We start from the raw sequence: 15,448 nt of genomic DNA on the forward strand, positions 1-15,448 counted from the left end.
TCTCTCTCTCTCTCTCTCTCTCTCTCTCTCTCTCTCTCTCTCTCTCTCTCTCTCTCTCTCTCTCTCTCTCTCTCTCTCTCTCTCTCTCTCTCTCTCTCTCTCTCTCGCCTTGCTCTGTGAAAGGGGGTTTACTGCGTGTGCGTGAAGTGTCCTCCCATCCTCCCATATTAACCTGTGCAGTTCACAGTCTAAGCAAAAATCCTTAGCTAAGACTGTGCAGTCTTAGCAAAAATCCAGTTTAGGCGGAAAGCGTCGTTCCTGATTAGCCTGTGCGGACTGCACAGGCTAATCTGGGACTACACTTTATACACATGAATTAAAAACCCTTTTCACATAGCATGGCCCAGATATGTGGTCAATATGTTTCATAAATAAAAAAAACATGTAATGGTTCAGATTTTATGCTGTTTGCTGGTCATCAGTATCTAGGGGTTGGAAATGAAGCCTTTAAAAGTTGAATCTAGTAAGAAAGGAACTTTCTAAGGGACTACAAATACGTCAAAAAGTATCTAAGTGGTAAAGGGTTAACCCTCCCCCTCCCCCGTTCACACATAGACGCAGCTTTTACTACGATCAAAGCGTGGTCGAATACGTGGCCGATCGAAACAAATGGCAGGAGAATCGTAGTGGAGTCTTCATAAGCGCAGTATGATCGCGGTAGAGTCTTCCTGATAGGAGAGCTTTACGCTCTTGCCACGCTTATTTTGAACATGCTCAAAACAAACGTAGCGGGATCGTGACCAACACTATTCGGTGTATATATATATATATATATATATATATATATAGGGGCATCGTAGTACGGTCGAAATGAAGACCATAATTTGCCAATTTGCTCGATTTAGACTCCGATCGGCCTCGATCCGCCCCGATCCAAACGTTTTTCATATCATGGCTTGATCGGGATGATCGTCGTAAAGTCGCAGCTCTGTGAGAACGGGGAGGGGGGGGGGGGGGGTAAGCGACATGAATACAGGGTTAACTTACTTTATTATTAACACACTTAGTAGTAACGAATACCCGTAACGAACTGTATAAGTTACATAACCCTAAACGGAAGTGGAATGTGGGGGCTACATGCAGTCAGTTTGCTACTAAGCACATATGATGCAGTTCCTGGTGCATAAGATTTTGAAAATGTATTTGAAATGATAAGTTTTGGTTTCAGTTTTAAGGTACATGTGTAAGTCTCAGGACAAAATGCCTGATTTGTGCATTTCTTTGTATGTTGGTGGTTGCCATCCTCAATAGTAGGGCATGGTGTTTGCCTTCAAATGGCGGTGCCGGTAGCTATCAAAACCGGTGCATATGTTCTAAGGTAATTTTTTTGAGTTACGGCGCATAGAATTTTTTCAAATGCAGTTTTTTCGTAAGCATATGAAACCAGCTTTCCAGTCATGAATAGTGATATATTGGCCTATCGCTGGGTCATGGTGAAATTTGAGATCAAAGATTGCGAATTCTATATACAAATGTATAACAAAGAACGAAATTAATTGTGGATGCGTAACCTGTATTATCAAGGCATCATGTGCAGCCCACAACTATTGAAGTCGTAAAAAATAAGAAGTCGTATTTTGTTGATTGTATATGCTATTTAGATGTATTCTATAATAGTAATGAAAGTGATATGTATAGAAAAAGTTTGACATTATGATGAACCCGTTGTTTTTCGTTTGTAATGAAAGTACGGCATAACAAAATGTATCTGTCCATTCGGTGGTATACCAATAACCGTTTAGAGAAAAATTTAATTTAATATACCTGTAACCACTTTTTGTTTAAACACTGTTACCACAAAATATGAGTTTTCTAAACGCGCCCAGTGCCGATATTCGATGACATACATATTTTTTATAAAAGCAACTATATTTAAGCATTCAATCACTAGTATTCAATTGTTTTATATATACACATGTAAAGTCATTTCACGAATCATTTCGCATTCGCGGAAGAATAGGCGCTATGTTTATGTAACAAGAGCACCGAATAACGGGTGCCAACGCTCGGTTGTGGGTGCAGTTATGAATACATGAAAGCTTGTCAGAATATTTTTTAGAGGTCCCAGTGACCTTGACCTAGTGACCCAAAATTGGGTGTGGCGTGTAGAACTCACCAAGGTGCATCTACATATGAAGTTTCAAAGTTGTACGTGGAAGCACGTTGATTTTAGAGCAAAATATCAAGGTTTTAGCATGACGCCGGACGGCAGACGCTGGACGGTGGACGACGAGCTGGCTATGACAATACATCGGGTTTTCTCCGAAAAACAGCCGAGCTAAAAATGTCGGCAGGCACAACGTTTCGAATGATAACAATACTTTATATACTAACATTACTTCAAACTGAGTGTAAGAATTATATGTTCAATTAAATTTAAAATTTAAAAGAAAATACGCTTCCGTTCTCAATTGTCCACATGAAAACCATACGCTTCAGTTCTTAACTAGGAATGTGTGATATCCATTTGACAGCAGGAACCTCATCACCAGAAACGCAACGACGACAACGCACAGTTTCTTGAACAGCGCCACCCAGCCGTCATACAAGCCGTCCGCCTCGTGTTCCCCGCACTTCCGGGTCTTCATCGGGTACCACGTGCGTTCCTCCACGCCCTCTATGGCTGCGCGAGCATCCTTCCATCGACCATGCCCCTCTAACCTCCATTGGGGCGGAGTCGCAGCACAAAACACAACGCGGTAGAACAGTTTTGGATCAGTGAAGAAATATTTCCAGAAATTAGGCCGACAACCGATGAATTTCGAAACTTCGTCGATATACTGGATGAAGTAAATCTGAAGACTGTACCTGGGCGAGTCGACGTACTTCTTTTTGACGAATTCCCTCCATTTTTCCACCGCGTTTAACATTGTTTGTTGGGGCGGTAGCTTTGAATGACCGGCAAACACCTGGGTCGCCCATCGCGACTGAATCTCTAGGATGGGGGGCAGCGGTCCGAAGGGTTGGACGAGTCCAATAACTGCCAATGTGGAGGGGTGCAATTCCGTCGGCCAAACGAGTTTGTATAGGTACGAAAAATGACCCTCTCGTTTGATAACCGACTCGTCAAGAAATGGAAAGCTGTATGTGTACCCTGTACCTAAAATGACCACGTCGATATCCTCTAATTGTGATCCGTCTTCAAATTTCACACCGTTTTCTGTGAAGCGGTCCACGTCCTCGTGAATACTCATGGAGCCAAGAAGCACACGGTTCGGGAGGTCATCGCTAATCGTCACCGCCGCCGACTCGAAATTGTGCTTTGGGGCTAAGCCGTACTTTTTGTGGTCGTAACGGAAATTTAGCTTGTAGAAGTGGTAAGGTCGCATGAGATGGTGCGGCAGACACTGCCGGAAGCGGGTGATTGCCACGTGGTCGAAGGGCTGACCGCGCTCCCCGGCTCGCTGTATACAATAAGCGCCCCGTCTTGTGCTAACGTACACCTGGAAGAGGCATTATAAATAAACAGACTGTTTGAATAATGTGCATTGCATCAGAGTGTGTGTGCACTTCTAAAATTGAACTACATCGTGTACATGTATTTACAAGATAGTTGTTTTGTTGAAGCCGTTTCATAGATGTTAACTTCTATCTCACAGGTCATGCCAGTCTCTAATATTTCATTTCTACGATTGAAATCAGTTATGTGTTTTATGATTTTCTGATATTTTAAAGCACAAAAAGTCTTGTTTCTATCGAAAATGGATAGATGGGTAGAAAACAAATATAGGAGATGTGTAGGTTACCGGTCTGTATCAATATATTAGTCGCGTTCTGAGAAAACAAAAGTCCGCACAGGCAAATCAGGGACGATACTTTCCGCTTTTATGACATTTTTCGTTAAAATGAAGTCTCTTCTTAGCAAAAATCCAATTTAGGCGGAAAGTGTCGTCCCTGACTAGCCTGTGCGGACTGCACAGGCTTATCTGGGACGACACTTTACGCACATGCATTTTGCCCAGTTTTCTCAGAACGCGACTCATATCGTCACAGGAGAGAGATACAATAGCTTTCGTTACTGCACCTCTCGAGGCGCTTCGTATGAAACATGGGAACCCTTGCTACTCACGTGTTTGGCGTGGCGACTCAGTTCACAGGCGACGTCAGCCGCTGAGTTGCCCATGCCTACCACCAGAATGTTCTTGCCTTCAAAGCCGCGGAAGTCCTGTGAGAGAAGGAACTTAATAATGAATTATTTCGAATAAATGGAAATGTGCCGCGCACTCGGTAAAGGAGCTTAATGCGTGGGGGAAGCGTCGTCCCAGATTAGCCTCTGCAAGCTAGGGATGACACTTTCCGCCTAAACTGGGTTTTCGCGACTTTCTTTAAACGAAACATACTCTAAATGCGGAATGTGTTATCCTTGATTAGCCTGCGCGGACTGCAGAGGCTAATCTGAGAAGACATTTTAAGCACATGAATTAAACAACGTTTTTCCACAGCGCGGCTCCAAATATGTTTGAGTCTCATGAGGATCTGAAGGGATTAGTCTCGAGTGAAATAGAGATAAGGTCAAATAAATGGGCCATGCTCTGTGAAAAGGGGTTTTAATGTATGTACGTAAAGTGTCGTCCCATATTAGCCTGTGCAGTCATCATCAGCTAATCAGGGACGACACTTTCCCCTTAAATGTTATTTTTCTTTACAGAAAGTCTCTTCTTAGCAAAAATCCAGTTAAGGCGGAAAGTGTCGTCCCTGATTAGCCTGTGCGGACTGCGCAGGCTAATCTTTGACGACACTTTACACGCATGCATTTAATCCATTTTTCACAGAGAGCCGCTCAAATCTATTTGTAAGAATGCAATTGCGACCAAAAATAATATATTAAAATATTAAATGAAAAGTGTACTTATAAATTCCGTTCGGTAAGAAAGTAAGAAATTCAATCAGATGAGTACGACTTTCCGCCATATTCCTCTTAAGCATCATCTTGTTCCTTTTTTATCCTAGATCGTCCTTATTTATTGTGCCAATAACATAAGTCAGTTTCTCGATTGTACAGGCGATTCATTTCGTTCCGGAAGGTAGATCACTGAAACTGGTCTTATTTTTACCGGAAATGTTTAGTGTTTTCATGGTACAATGCTTTTTAGGTCACAAACACACTTATGTTGAACATTCATAACCTACGAGTGTTAAGTGAAAACTATGTCATATGCTGGATAAGTGGATTACAATCACAATCATACGCAAACTAGTGCCCTCGATCTATGTCTAGCTGTATATTTTCAGTAACGAATTTGAGTACCAAGTATGACCAAAGTATTAAAGCAAGATGTTCTCACGGGAAAAAGAAAACAATTATGCTAAGATTATTGAAGTTCAATATTTGCCGAGATGCTCATACTAATTCGAGTTTTTGTGAATAAACAATTCTAGATCAACTGATTAATCACTAAAACGTGATGCAAAAATACAAAATGAAATACCTTGTAGTCATGCGTGTGAATAACCTTGCCCTTGAAATCTCGGAGGCCCGGAAGTTCCGGTCTCAGTGGTTCCGTAAGATGCCCGTTACAAACCATCACAAAGTCAAACTTAGTTTTCGTCTGTTTGTTCGTCCGTAGGTCCTGTACTGTCACCACCCATTGTCCGGTCTCCTCAAAATTCTCAGCTTTTTCTACTTTTTCAACTTTCGTCTGAAAAAATCATATCATAATATTCATAAAATGAAACAATAATGTATTAGTTCATTAAAAAAGACATTTGTTCGTAACATATGTTAACAATTGGCTGTTTTCAATAAAATTTAATTGCCCGTTTTCTTACAGTTAAATTTTAAAAATTTATACAACATTAAATATATAGTAATGCATGTCAAATAATGATTCTCTGGTGTTTTCTTATACGTTCATTACTAAGAGGTTTTGATAATGTAAGGCCAAAATATAACAATAAATGGAACGATATACGTGAGTAGAGCGCCACACAAATACCGAAGTGTGCAAATATTTACATATTTATTCTATTAATTAATTTTTAAGCAGGGTTTTCCATATGGCGTGTCGCTGCCGACATCCCATCGTGTTTTCATCGGGTAAAAATGTGGCTCTATTGTATATCCATGTATATGAAATCATACATGTTGGTTACTGATTGAAACATCCTTCAAAATCACCACCCGATTTCAAAACCAAATAACGTATTTTTCGGCGGGCAGCACCTGTATGATATAGTTAAGAGGAAGCTGAACTTCCGTTATACCTGCAATTTTATGTACTTCCGAAGCTGGAAATTCTCCGTGTACAGGTCCAGATACCGCCGGAAGTGGGTGTGGTGCATGAAGTTGGGGAAGTCTCGCGGGATCGGGAAATCACTGAAGCAGGTCATCTCCTTGCTTGTATTAATGCTGCACGAGTTGTAGAGGCTCGGATCGGTGTCCTTGGACTTTTCGTTGTGGTACAGCCATAGACCTCCTTCAATCACAACTCCATAAATAAAAATCTTTTTAAGCCAACAGTTCATATAAAGGCCCTTTTAATCGACTGTCTACAAATATAGGCCCCCATTTATCACCAGTTTATAAATATAGACCCATTAAAATCCCCAGTCCATAATATAAACCCATTTGAACCACCAACCAATAAATAAACACCCTACTAAATCACCAGTGCATAAATCAAGATCCCCCTAAAATAACCAGTCATTAAATATTTTCCAAAGCAAATAGCTGGGAACATGTTGTTTCGAATGGACATCGTAGCGATTAAAATTAAATACAACGCATTGAAATCGGGAAATCAGAACGTTTGACGAATCTTTTAACGAAGTGTTTCAATTAATGTTGCTTTCAATTCGTTAACTGAGACACTGTAAATCAGCAATTGAAAGCAAATGGTAAACGCGTAGTAAAAAAAAAGTTCATTCTTTAACCAAAGAATGTCAAGGGAATTTATTGGAGCTGCACAACCTCAATCGCATTAAAATGAAGTCAAGTCACACACAACATATTCATAGAAAGAAGTTCTAGAAATTCTTAAATCGAGTGGGGATTCAGCTTTATTCGCCCCAAACATACGAAAACCGAGGCATGTGTATCCGCCGGAAAAAATATGAAAACATCGGCCCTGGACCGATATTCTATATCTTAAAAGATTCCGATCGCGCGACGTCAACTGAGAAAAAGTTGTCCATACTCAGCCTAACGGTGATAAATAACATAAAGTCACACATGAACAAAAAAAACAACACGAAAACAATAATAATAATCTTCAATTCATGATTTGTATATTATATATCTAATTATATTCGTTATTAATTATACGCAAACCTGACAATATATTCGATTCAACTCTAAATACTCTACTCTATAAATTATACATAAACTTGACTACTTACATAACAAATAAGACAACATTTTCAACGGCCTGACCTTGAACTTAGCAACGGGTCTTTCGCTCAAAAGACCGACTTGAACATTTTACCATATTAGTCCTCCTTATTTAAAGAAATGTTTATGTATTGCCGTTATCCAATGTTTATCTACATATAATAGTACAATGTTTGTAGAAATATTTGAACAATATATTACAAGTAGTTAAAGTTTGTCATCAACGAATACACGTATCTCACAGAATTTCCTCACTGACTCTCGTCCATGCCATTGTATATGCGGCTTGCTTTGGCAATCTAATGTGAGCTGTTTGATTAAAATATATATGGTGAAAGAGTCCTGTACCTATATCAATATCTTTTTCGTAGCAGACAGGTATAATGCCCTCCTCCAGGCAGTGTTTTGTGGCCGCCAGACCGGCTACGCCCGCGCCGATAACGCAACACGTCTTCTGGGACATTGGCGACGGTATTTACGCACCTACCAATAGGACGGTATAAGTATTAATCAATTTAGGATTCCTGTGTTAAAATTTTTGTTGATTTGTAATTTTTGTCTTTATAAGCTGATACATTATTATTAAAGGAAATGTACACACATGTATTAATATAATTAATAAATATCTTCTTTAAGATGTTTATTAGAATGACACATACATCGTTTTTCAAAAAAAAAACATTTGCATATACATTTAAATATATCAATAATAAATAATGTAAAACATATCAATACATAATATGTTTAAATATAGCATGCATACTTATGAGCACATCCCATTACACAATAATAATTACTTTATGCGGACTAGACAGTACAATTAATCTGAAATAACAACATTATATGCGGCTTATGCTAAAATCGTATTTATATCAAATAAAATAAATGAAAGTAATACAATATAAACTAAATAAAAAATATGTTACAGCCAAACCTTTACGTCCAATGTTACAGTTAGAAATAAAGCGTACCAAGTGACTGCTTGATACTACACCACAGATGTTTCAGTTCTCATTCCTAAACTTGGATACTTGGCGTGACTTTATATACGATTTTACATCACATATATAACCGTACTTGTCTCTTATCTTGATGAGCTTTCTGTTATGAAACAATAACCAACGTTCTGTGAATGAATGCAGTTTTAAGTGCTTTGTATTGTTAACCCATTTATGCCTAGTAGACTCACCCATCCTTCTTAATTGGATCAATTTATTTCCAAAATTAGGGACGTCTAGTATATTTATTTCTATATTTAGAATATTTCTTTCAGAAATTCCTTTAAGCAAACAGCGGAGACCCTGATGAGACGCCACATCATGCGCCGTCTCATCTGGGTCTACGCTGTTTGCCAAAGCCTTTTTTCTAGACGCTAGGCATAATTGGGTTAATATGGGCTTATTTAGAGCCGTAATTTAATGTCTGAGACTAAGTTCTTCTTGCGGATTAAAGAAAATATTATACAACGAAAATTATTAGAAATCATATGCACTAACTACTTAACATGTTAGACTTACGAAAACGGTTTGGTGGTGTATCGTGATGCGATGTAAAATCGTTAACAGTTTGCGATGTGTGATTTTGTTCTTTTTTTAAGTTCAAAGTCGTGTTATTTTCATTGTTTTGTGCGTATTTTTTTATTGTATATACATGATAACAATTATATCAAGCGCACATAAACATGATCATAACTAATTTAAAAAAAAAATAGCCGAAAACGACCAATTTAGAATCCCTTGTACATTTTAGTATTTTTTCCGTACCCGAAGTACTATTTAAGTAGGACTCGAGCCCAAACTTACCAATTGGGCGATAATTGTGACTGAACAACAACTGTTATCATTAAAATAAAAAAGATTTCCAGTTTAACATACATTTCATAGCAATTATGACATTGATGAACAAAAACAATGATTTACCCAATATTGACTGTTATAATTTGAGACTGTTTACGCTTAACAGTATTCTGTGTCTTAAAATAAAAATAATAATGATTTAATAGACCATAAATATTTGTTTTATTGGTTTTACAAGTATATATCGTATGTAATGTTTTTATCAAAAATCAATCAATGCTAGTTTTACTATTATATTTATGATATGTTTTTAGTTTTCTCTATTTAAGTAAAAAATACTAGCACATTCGCTAAATTACTTTTACAGTAGTATTCCTTACTTTATGCAAGAACTTAAGAAATCAGGGATTATTTGACTGTAAGTAATGCCAAATCCTTATGTTATTGGTGTAAAATCAATGATGTTACATGTTTATAATTCAAATGAAGATGCATCAAGATCATAATGATACATGTATAAATCAATAAAGACTCAATTACAATGATAAACTGTGTAATTAATTTAGTATTGTATTAAAGGATTTGAAGTCTTTGTGTGTCCTCGAACTTTGATTAATGTGAATTTAAATTTAGCCATTTAACTTAGAATGGACATAATATTGACGATTTTCTCAGACAAAACTGTTAATTTCATATTCTGAATGTATTATTGTAATGGTCATTCTATTATTTTAGTATAATAATCTTTATCCATGATATTTTCCTTAATAGTCACGGCAAGTTTTATCATTCTGCGTGCATTTGAGCCGTGCTCTGTGAAAAGGGGGTTTAATGCACGTGCGTTAAATGTCGCCCCAGATTAGTCTGTGCAATCCGCACAGGCTAATCGGGGACGACACTTTCCGCCTGAACTCTGGATTTTTTGCTAAGAAGAGACTTTCTTTAAACAAAAAATATCATACAAGCTGAAAGTATCGTCCCTGATTAGCCTGTGTAGAATGCACAGGCTAATCTGGAACGGCACTTTACGCACATGCATTAAACATAGCACTGCTAAATTGTAAACTGTACTCATGCCAGCATGAACACAGTTTCATTTTTTTGGGATAATTTAACAAAAATCACATTTAAAATCCAATGTTGATGTAAAATCTATTTGTATATGCACATGTTTATTATACAGCAAACAGCAAATTATAGATTATTGAACAGATTATTTCAAGATTGATGTTTTATTCCAACTCTACACAATGTGGTCAAAATGAACATTATAATTAGCTGTATGGTATATTTTGAAGTAACAGAAATACAAAATATATTATTTTTACCACAAGTAAACGATATAAGGCCTACTGCTCATAAATATGCACTGGTATAACACTGACTTCACTGTTTTATATGCACATTAAAATGAGGATTTGCTACATTTGTTTGTATTTTTGCTGACTTTTTCGACATTTTTTTGCCAAAAGTGTATTAATGCATTTGAAAATATACCCACTTTAAATGCACTCAAGCATACCTATTTTCTGATATAGTGTACGTGCCAAGAGATGAAATACACGTTAACACTCTTAAATATATATATTTATGCTGAACAATGAAGAATAAACACTTTATTCTGGTAATAGTTTTGGTCTGGATTTTCAATTTTATTAAATGCGCATTTAGCGCAGAAAAATAATCTACCTATACTGCTACATTTAATATGTTATAAAAACCATAATCTTGTAATAAAATACTTTAATGATACAGGAAATCACCTTGTAATAATTTCTACGCTCATGGGCGCGGCCATATTGAAAGTAGTTACAAAAATTATGGCGAGCATTGTACAAGAGACTGATTTATGCAAATCTGCTGATCCAGATGGACTTCAACATATGTGAACATGCCCATTTTAAACGAAAATTAAGTTGTGTGTTACGAATTTATACGGTTATATAAACAAAATACTGAATAGACATCGGTTAAAATGTACAGACATAATTAGCAATGCACATGTTAATAATGTTATATGTTATGGAAAACATCGAATGGCTGTATATGTTTAATAAGTTTATTACTGATCCCGCGCGGGGTCAGTCTGAAGCCTTGTCACAAAGTTATCAAATCTTTCTTTCTCAAGCATCACCGTAATAGCAGGAGAAAAGTTGGCTAAACCGTCTTGTTTCGTATAGTCATGAAATGTTACTCACCAAATAGAAACAGCTGCTAACCGAATATGGAAAAACACACTGTCAGCATGTACGAATATTGCGGTGATGATCCCTATAGTCGGTATTACTGTTTTTGTTTGTACTGCTGCTGTTGCTGATGATGATAATGCTAAGCTGTTTTCCGATTAATTTAGTCCTCTTAATACCACTCGTACAGCACTTAAGTAACTAGAGCACTAATACGCTTTGAAACGCACAAGTTGAACCCCACATTTGGCTGAAGTGGGTTTTCTGTCGACAACACGTGAGATCCTGGTTCAGTAGCCGCAAACTGTGTTTCACCGAAGGGCACATTTTTAGTTAAGTGGCCTACTGCAGTATATCTTCGCTAAGAATGCAAACCAGAAGTTAATAAAGTACTTGTTTCAATGAACACATAACACGACCAGGATTTGAGACATTGATATTTCAAGCGGAGCATTGTTTATGAGCAATTAATTGACAAACTAGTTAGACCACTGCTCTAGCCATATGACTTATCAGAAGCTAGACAAAGTGTTGGTTTTTTTCATACTGGCAGTGAAGTATGTGTACCATTTCCTCGTGCGCAAGTAACATTTTAATACTAAAAAAATAAATCTCTCGAGTTATGTGTATATAACTCGTTGTCTTTTCATAACATTCTTCATTAAACGAGTTCATACATTTAATTTGTAAGCGAGCCTTTGATTATCTTACTGATACATTTCGTGGACGAGTTTAATAAATCGTGGTATGAACTGACAACGGGTGTCACATCTTTTTATATCACGTGCTTTTAAATGATTATAAACTCATCTCCGTAAGAGTCATTATTGTCCATTAGGGTCATTTGCCTTCTGTCTTGAATTCTGAATCAATATTAAACCAGAAAGTTGCTGAAGCTGAAACGTGACGTCAATTGACGCCGCATTGTCATTTCAACCAGAGGCGTAGCGAGGGAGGGACAGGGAGGGCCATTTTTCCCGGGCGCAAACATTAGGGTGCGCCCGAGGAGGATTCATTGTATTCGTGTTGGACTGGAATTTGTTTTGCCAGACACCAGTCTACTAAGATAGAGCGAATGGCTGACTAGATGATGAACTGACCAGCAGTCTCGTTCTGGAAATACGACAGCAAGACGCCCATTCTGAGACTAAGCAGTAACAGATAAAGAAGTGCTTTTTAATGGAGGTCATTTTTTTAGTTTTCCACGACTTTTGTGAAAAATTCGTTGGACCCACGCGTAAGTAAAATAGTTGTGAGTAATGACGCGAAAAGTATTGCCGAATTTTATTGTTCATGTAAAGTTAACACATTCTAGCCACAAATAAACATACAGTTCTCAAGCATTTCGTGTAATAAAGATTTTATGATCACTGTTAAGCGAGAATTTGAAACCAGATGAAGTGCGAGATTTGAAGATGTTAAAGCAAACTTAGAGGGATTAAGGTAGCTAGTGGACTTGCTAGAGAAACTAAAATACGAATCCGTCACATGATACTAGAACTGATTCAAAAAGGTTTATTGCGAATGGTCAGGAATTCAATATCCTCGTGTTATTATATTTCTGGAAAGACATTGTAAGAAGAATTTGTCGGGTTCAAAAACTGCTTTAGAACCTTACGATGAATTTCACGGATTCAGCATATGATCTTGAAGCATTGGAAGTACAAAACTAACTCAACGCGCAATTGATAAGATAGCTCTACGGTAAAACGTGCTGTTTGTCTTCGGACAGTTTCTTAACACCTGTAACTTTCAATAAAAATCGGAACTCAAACAAATGAAAACACACAAATTTGACTTCGTTCATTAAATATATTTAATGCACAAATCAAATATTGCTACTGTTCATGACATGTTTTAACATTAAAATCAAAACACATTTCAACGCTTGTTCCTACAGCAGCTAAAGAATCGCCGGAACCTCTTAGCTGGACCGGGCGACTTGCTGGACACAGCAGTTGACACATCAGTTGACACAGCAGTTGACACATCGCTTGTAGTATGCCCGCCAATAAGAAGTGTCGCGTGAGCAGTCCAAGATACCTGTTGGGCTATTGCATTAAGGTTTGAATCGTTGTCATTGACGAAATTGTCAAAAGACACGTTGACACAGTCTAGACTGTGGCCTCTCTTTACATGTTGACACCATATCGCGTGCTTGGTATCCGCTGGTCCGGATTCAACATCTGACAAAGAGATGGAGCTGTCACTTACATCAAACGTGGCAAACCTTTGCCGAGGCACACATCTGTACAATATATGGGTCGCGCTAACAGAGGCGCCTGATGATGAAGAAGTGGTGAATGACGCGCTACACCAAATGTCGCCGCCTTGTTTGGACCGCATGCAATCAATTGCCGTTGTGAAATCATCCCAGACCGCGGCAGCCTTTCTACTGCTGCATAACTGAAAGGATTGCGTGGCTTTGAACTGACTGGAGATGGTAATAACCCTGCTGCAGTTCTTGTACATGACACCGAGCAGTCCCACTGGAATAAGAGACTTCAGATCGTATTCGATATGAGGTCCGCGGAGGTTGATGCCCGCGACAACGACGCACCTCTCTCCAATCCCTATACTGAACAGACCAATGGCGTCCATGGAACCGCCGTGGAGGGCAACGAACATGCCCTCGGCCTGAAGAATCTCGTCGATGTTATACTTGCTGCGGAGAACGCTCTGTAATGTGTTTGCTTCCATACTGCTTTAGCGCGAATGCTACTTTGACGTTGTAACTATCGTTAATGTTGACGTCACGTTATCCAGACGTCATAGATTGACGTCATAACGTGTGTGCACTTCGTCAAAGTAAATCAATGTTAATCATCAACTATTTACTTTGTTAACACAGAATGCTTACTATGTCCACTTGGGCTTCTGGCCTTCTTGATGTATTGTCTATAAACGTGTTGTTATGTAACCAATGTTTTCAAACAATTAATCGTACACCTTTTGATTTTTTAGTAAGTAAAGTTAAGTGTAGAAAAAAATTATGCAGCAGTTAGTTTTTCTTAAATTAAGCACAACACATACTTCTTATCTGATTGCTCTGTGCAAAAGCGGTTTAATGCATGTGCGTAAAGTGTCGTCCCGAGTCTCTGCTTGGCAAAAAATCTTGTTTAGGCGGAAAGTGCGCTTGGTTCGAGTGTTTATATTAACAATATTTAGGCAGAGTTTGAACCTGGGTCAAATGCATGAGGTCAAATCTTATAAAACCTTGTTACCATTACAGAAGCCACGTTTGAAACGCTATACATTCGCTGCCTCATCATAAAATTAACACCCTGACTGTGTTATAAACAAGAGCTGTAATCGTTAATTTATTGAGCTTCAATAATGATTAGCTTTATTGATATGTTTATATAACAAAATATATCAATGTTTTCCATAAAAATATAATAATCCTGTCAAAGGAAATTAAATGGCCGGTATTTGAACAAAAGCATAAGCGCCAAGACCGTAGCATCAGTTCGGTGCGTTAAGACCGCGCACTACTTTCTTCCGTCTTCATTCCTTACTTACTTTCATTTTTAAACCTTTTTTGTATCGTATAAAGAATTCTATTCGTCTTAGCAAGATATAATTTTTAAAACTGAACTCCAAACATAAACGTTACAAATCGGTAGAAAGTACGAACATGTCAACCTAGATTCTAAAACTCCAAACGTTCGGAGCGTTAGGATCGCGCGCTACTTTCGAACGCTTTCATTCCTTATTTATTGTCATTTTTAAACAATTTTTTCTATCGTATACAGAATTCTATTCTCCTAAGCAAGATTTTTTTTTTAAAACTGAACTCCAAAAATAAACACTACAAATCGGTATAAAGTACGAACATGTTAACCGTAAATCTAGATTCTAAACCGGTATGATATTTGCAAAAGTTAAAGTTATAACTCGCCGGGCTGCTCAAATCAGAAGAAAAAACTTCCTGTATATTTATATATCTGAAATCTACAAAACGTAGGCTCTCTTATAATTTCTGCCGAGAAATGAAAGTATAATTTTTTTAAAGACGTGAGTGGGTACATCAAAATGTATAACCTGGGCGCTTCGATGTACGCTAATCGATAGCTACCGGTCACGTGACTAAGTTACATCAAGGTTAAACGCGCGTGGGTAAAACATAAAATGTT

General features: G+C 37.7%; 1 protein-coding gene across 3 annotated transcripts; it reads right to left on the reverse strand.

Annotated features, from left to right (window-relative positions):
- Positions 1-1,496: 1,496 nt before the first annotated feature.
- LOC127874645 (flavin-containing monooxygenase 5-like) lies at positions 1,497-11,476 on the reverse strand. Of its 3 annotated transcripts, none has more exons than XM_052419114.1 (6): positions 11,325-11,476; positions 7,679-7,813; positions 6,205-6,416; positions 5,430-5,639; positions 4,070-4,165; positions 1,497-3,443 (listed from the first exon to the last, which is right to left on the reverse strand). In XM_052419114.1, exons 2-6 carry the CDS (start codon positions 7,791-7,793, stop codon positions 2,436-2,438), a joined length of 1,641 nt encoding a protein of 546 aa, XP_052275074.1. In that variant the 5' UTR covers positions 7,794-7,813; positions 11,325-11,476; the 3' UTR covers positions 1,497-2,435. The 3 variants fall into 3 exon arrangements, with proteins under 3 accessions (XP_052275074.1, XP_052275072.1, XP_052275073.1); XM_052419112.1 differs by lacking the exon at positions 11,325-11,476 and adding an exon at positions 8,302-8,455; XM_052419113.1 differs by lacking the exon at positions 11,325-11,476 and adding an exon at positions 8,265-8,365.
- Between the last annotated feature and the right edge of the window lie 3,972 nt (positions 11,477-15,448).

The sequence above is a fragment of the Dreissena polymorpha genome, chromosome 3 (genome assembly GCF_020536995.1).
Source record: "Dreissena polymorpha isolate Duluth1 chromosome 3, UMN_Dpol_1.0, whole genome shotgun sequence".
In the NCBI taxonomy this organism is placed as follows: domain Eukaryota; kingdom Metazoa; phylum Mollusca; class Bivalvia; order Myida; family Dreissenidae; genus Dreissena; species Dreissena polymorpha.

Bases quoted from the DNA above. Each gene is read 5' to 3' on its own strand.
- LOC127874645 (XM_052419114.1), bottom strand. From the start codon at position 7,793: ATGTCCCAGAAGACGTGTTGCGTTATCGGCGCGGGCGTAGCCGGTCTG. The intron at 5,640-6,204 runs GTATAACGGAAG...TGATTTTTTCAG, and splicing joins GGAAGTACATAAAATTGCAG to ACGAAAGTTGAAAAAGTAGA. The intron at 3,444-4,069 runs GTGAGTAGCAAG...TGCCTCTTCCAG, and splicing joins TGAGTCGCCACGCCAAACAC to GTGTACGTTAGCACAAGACG.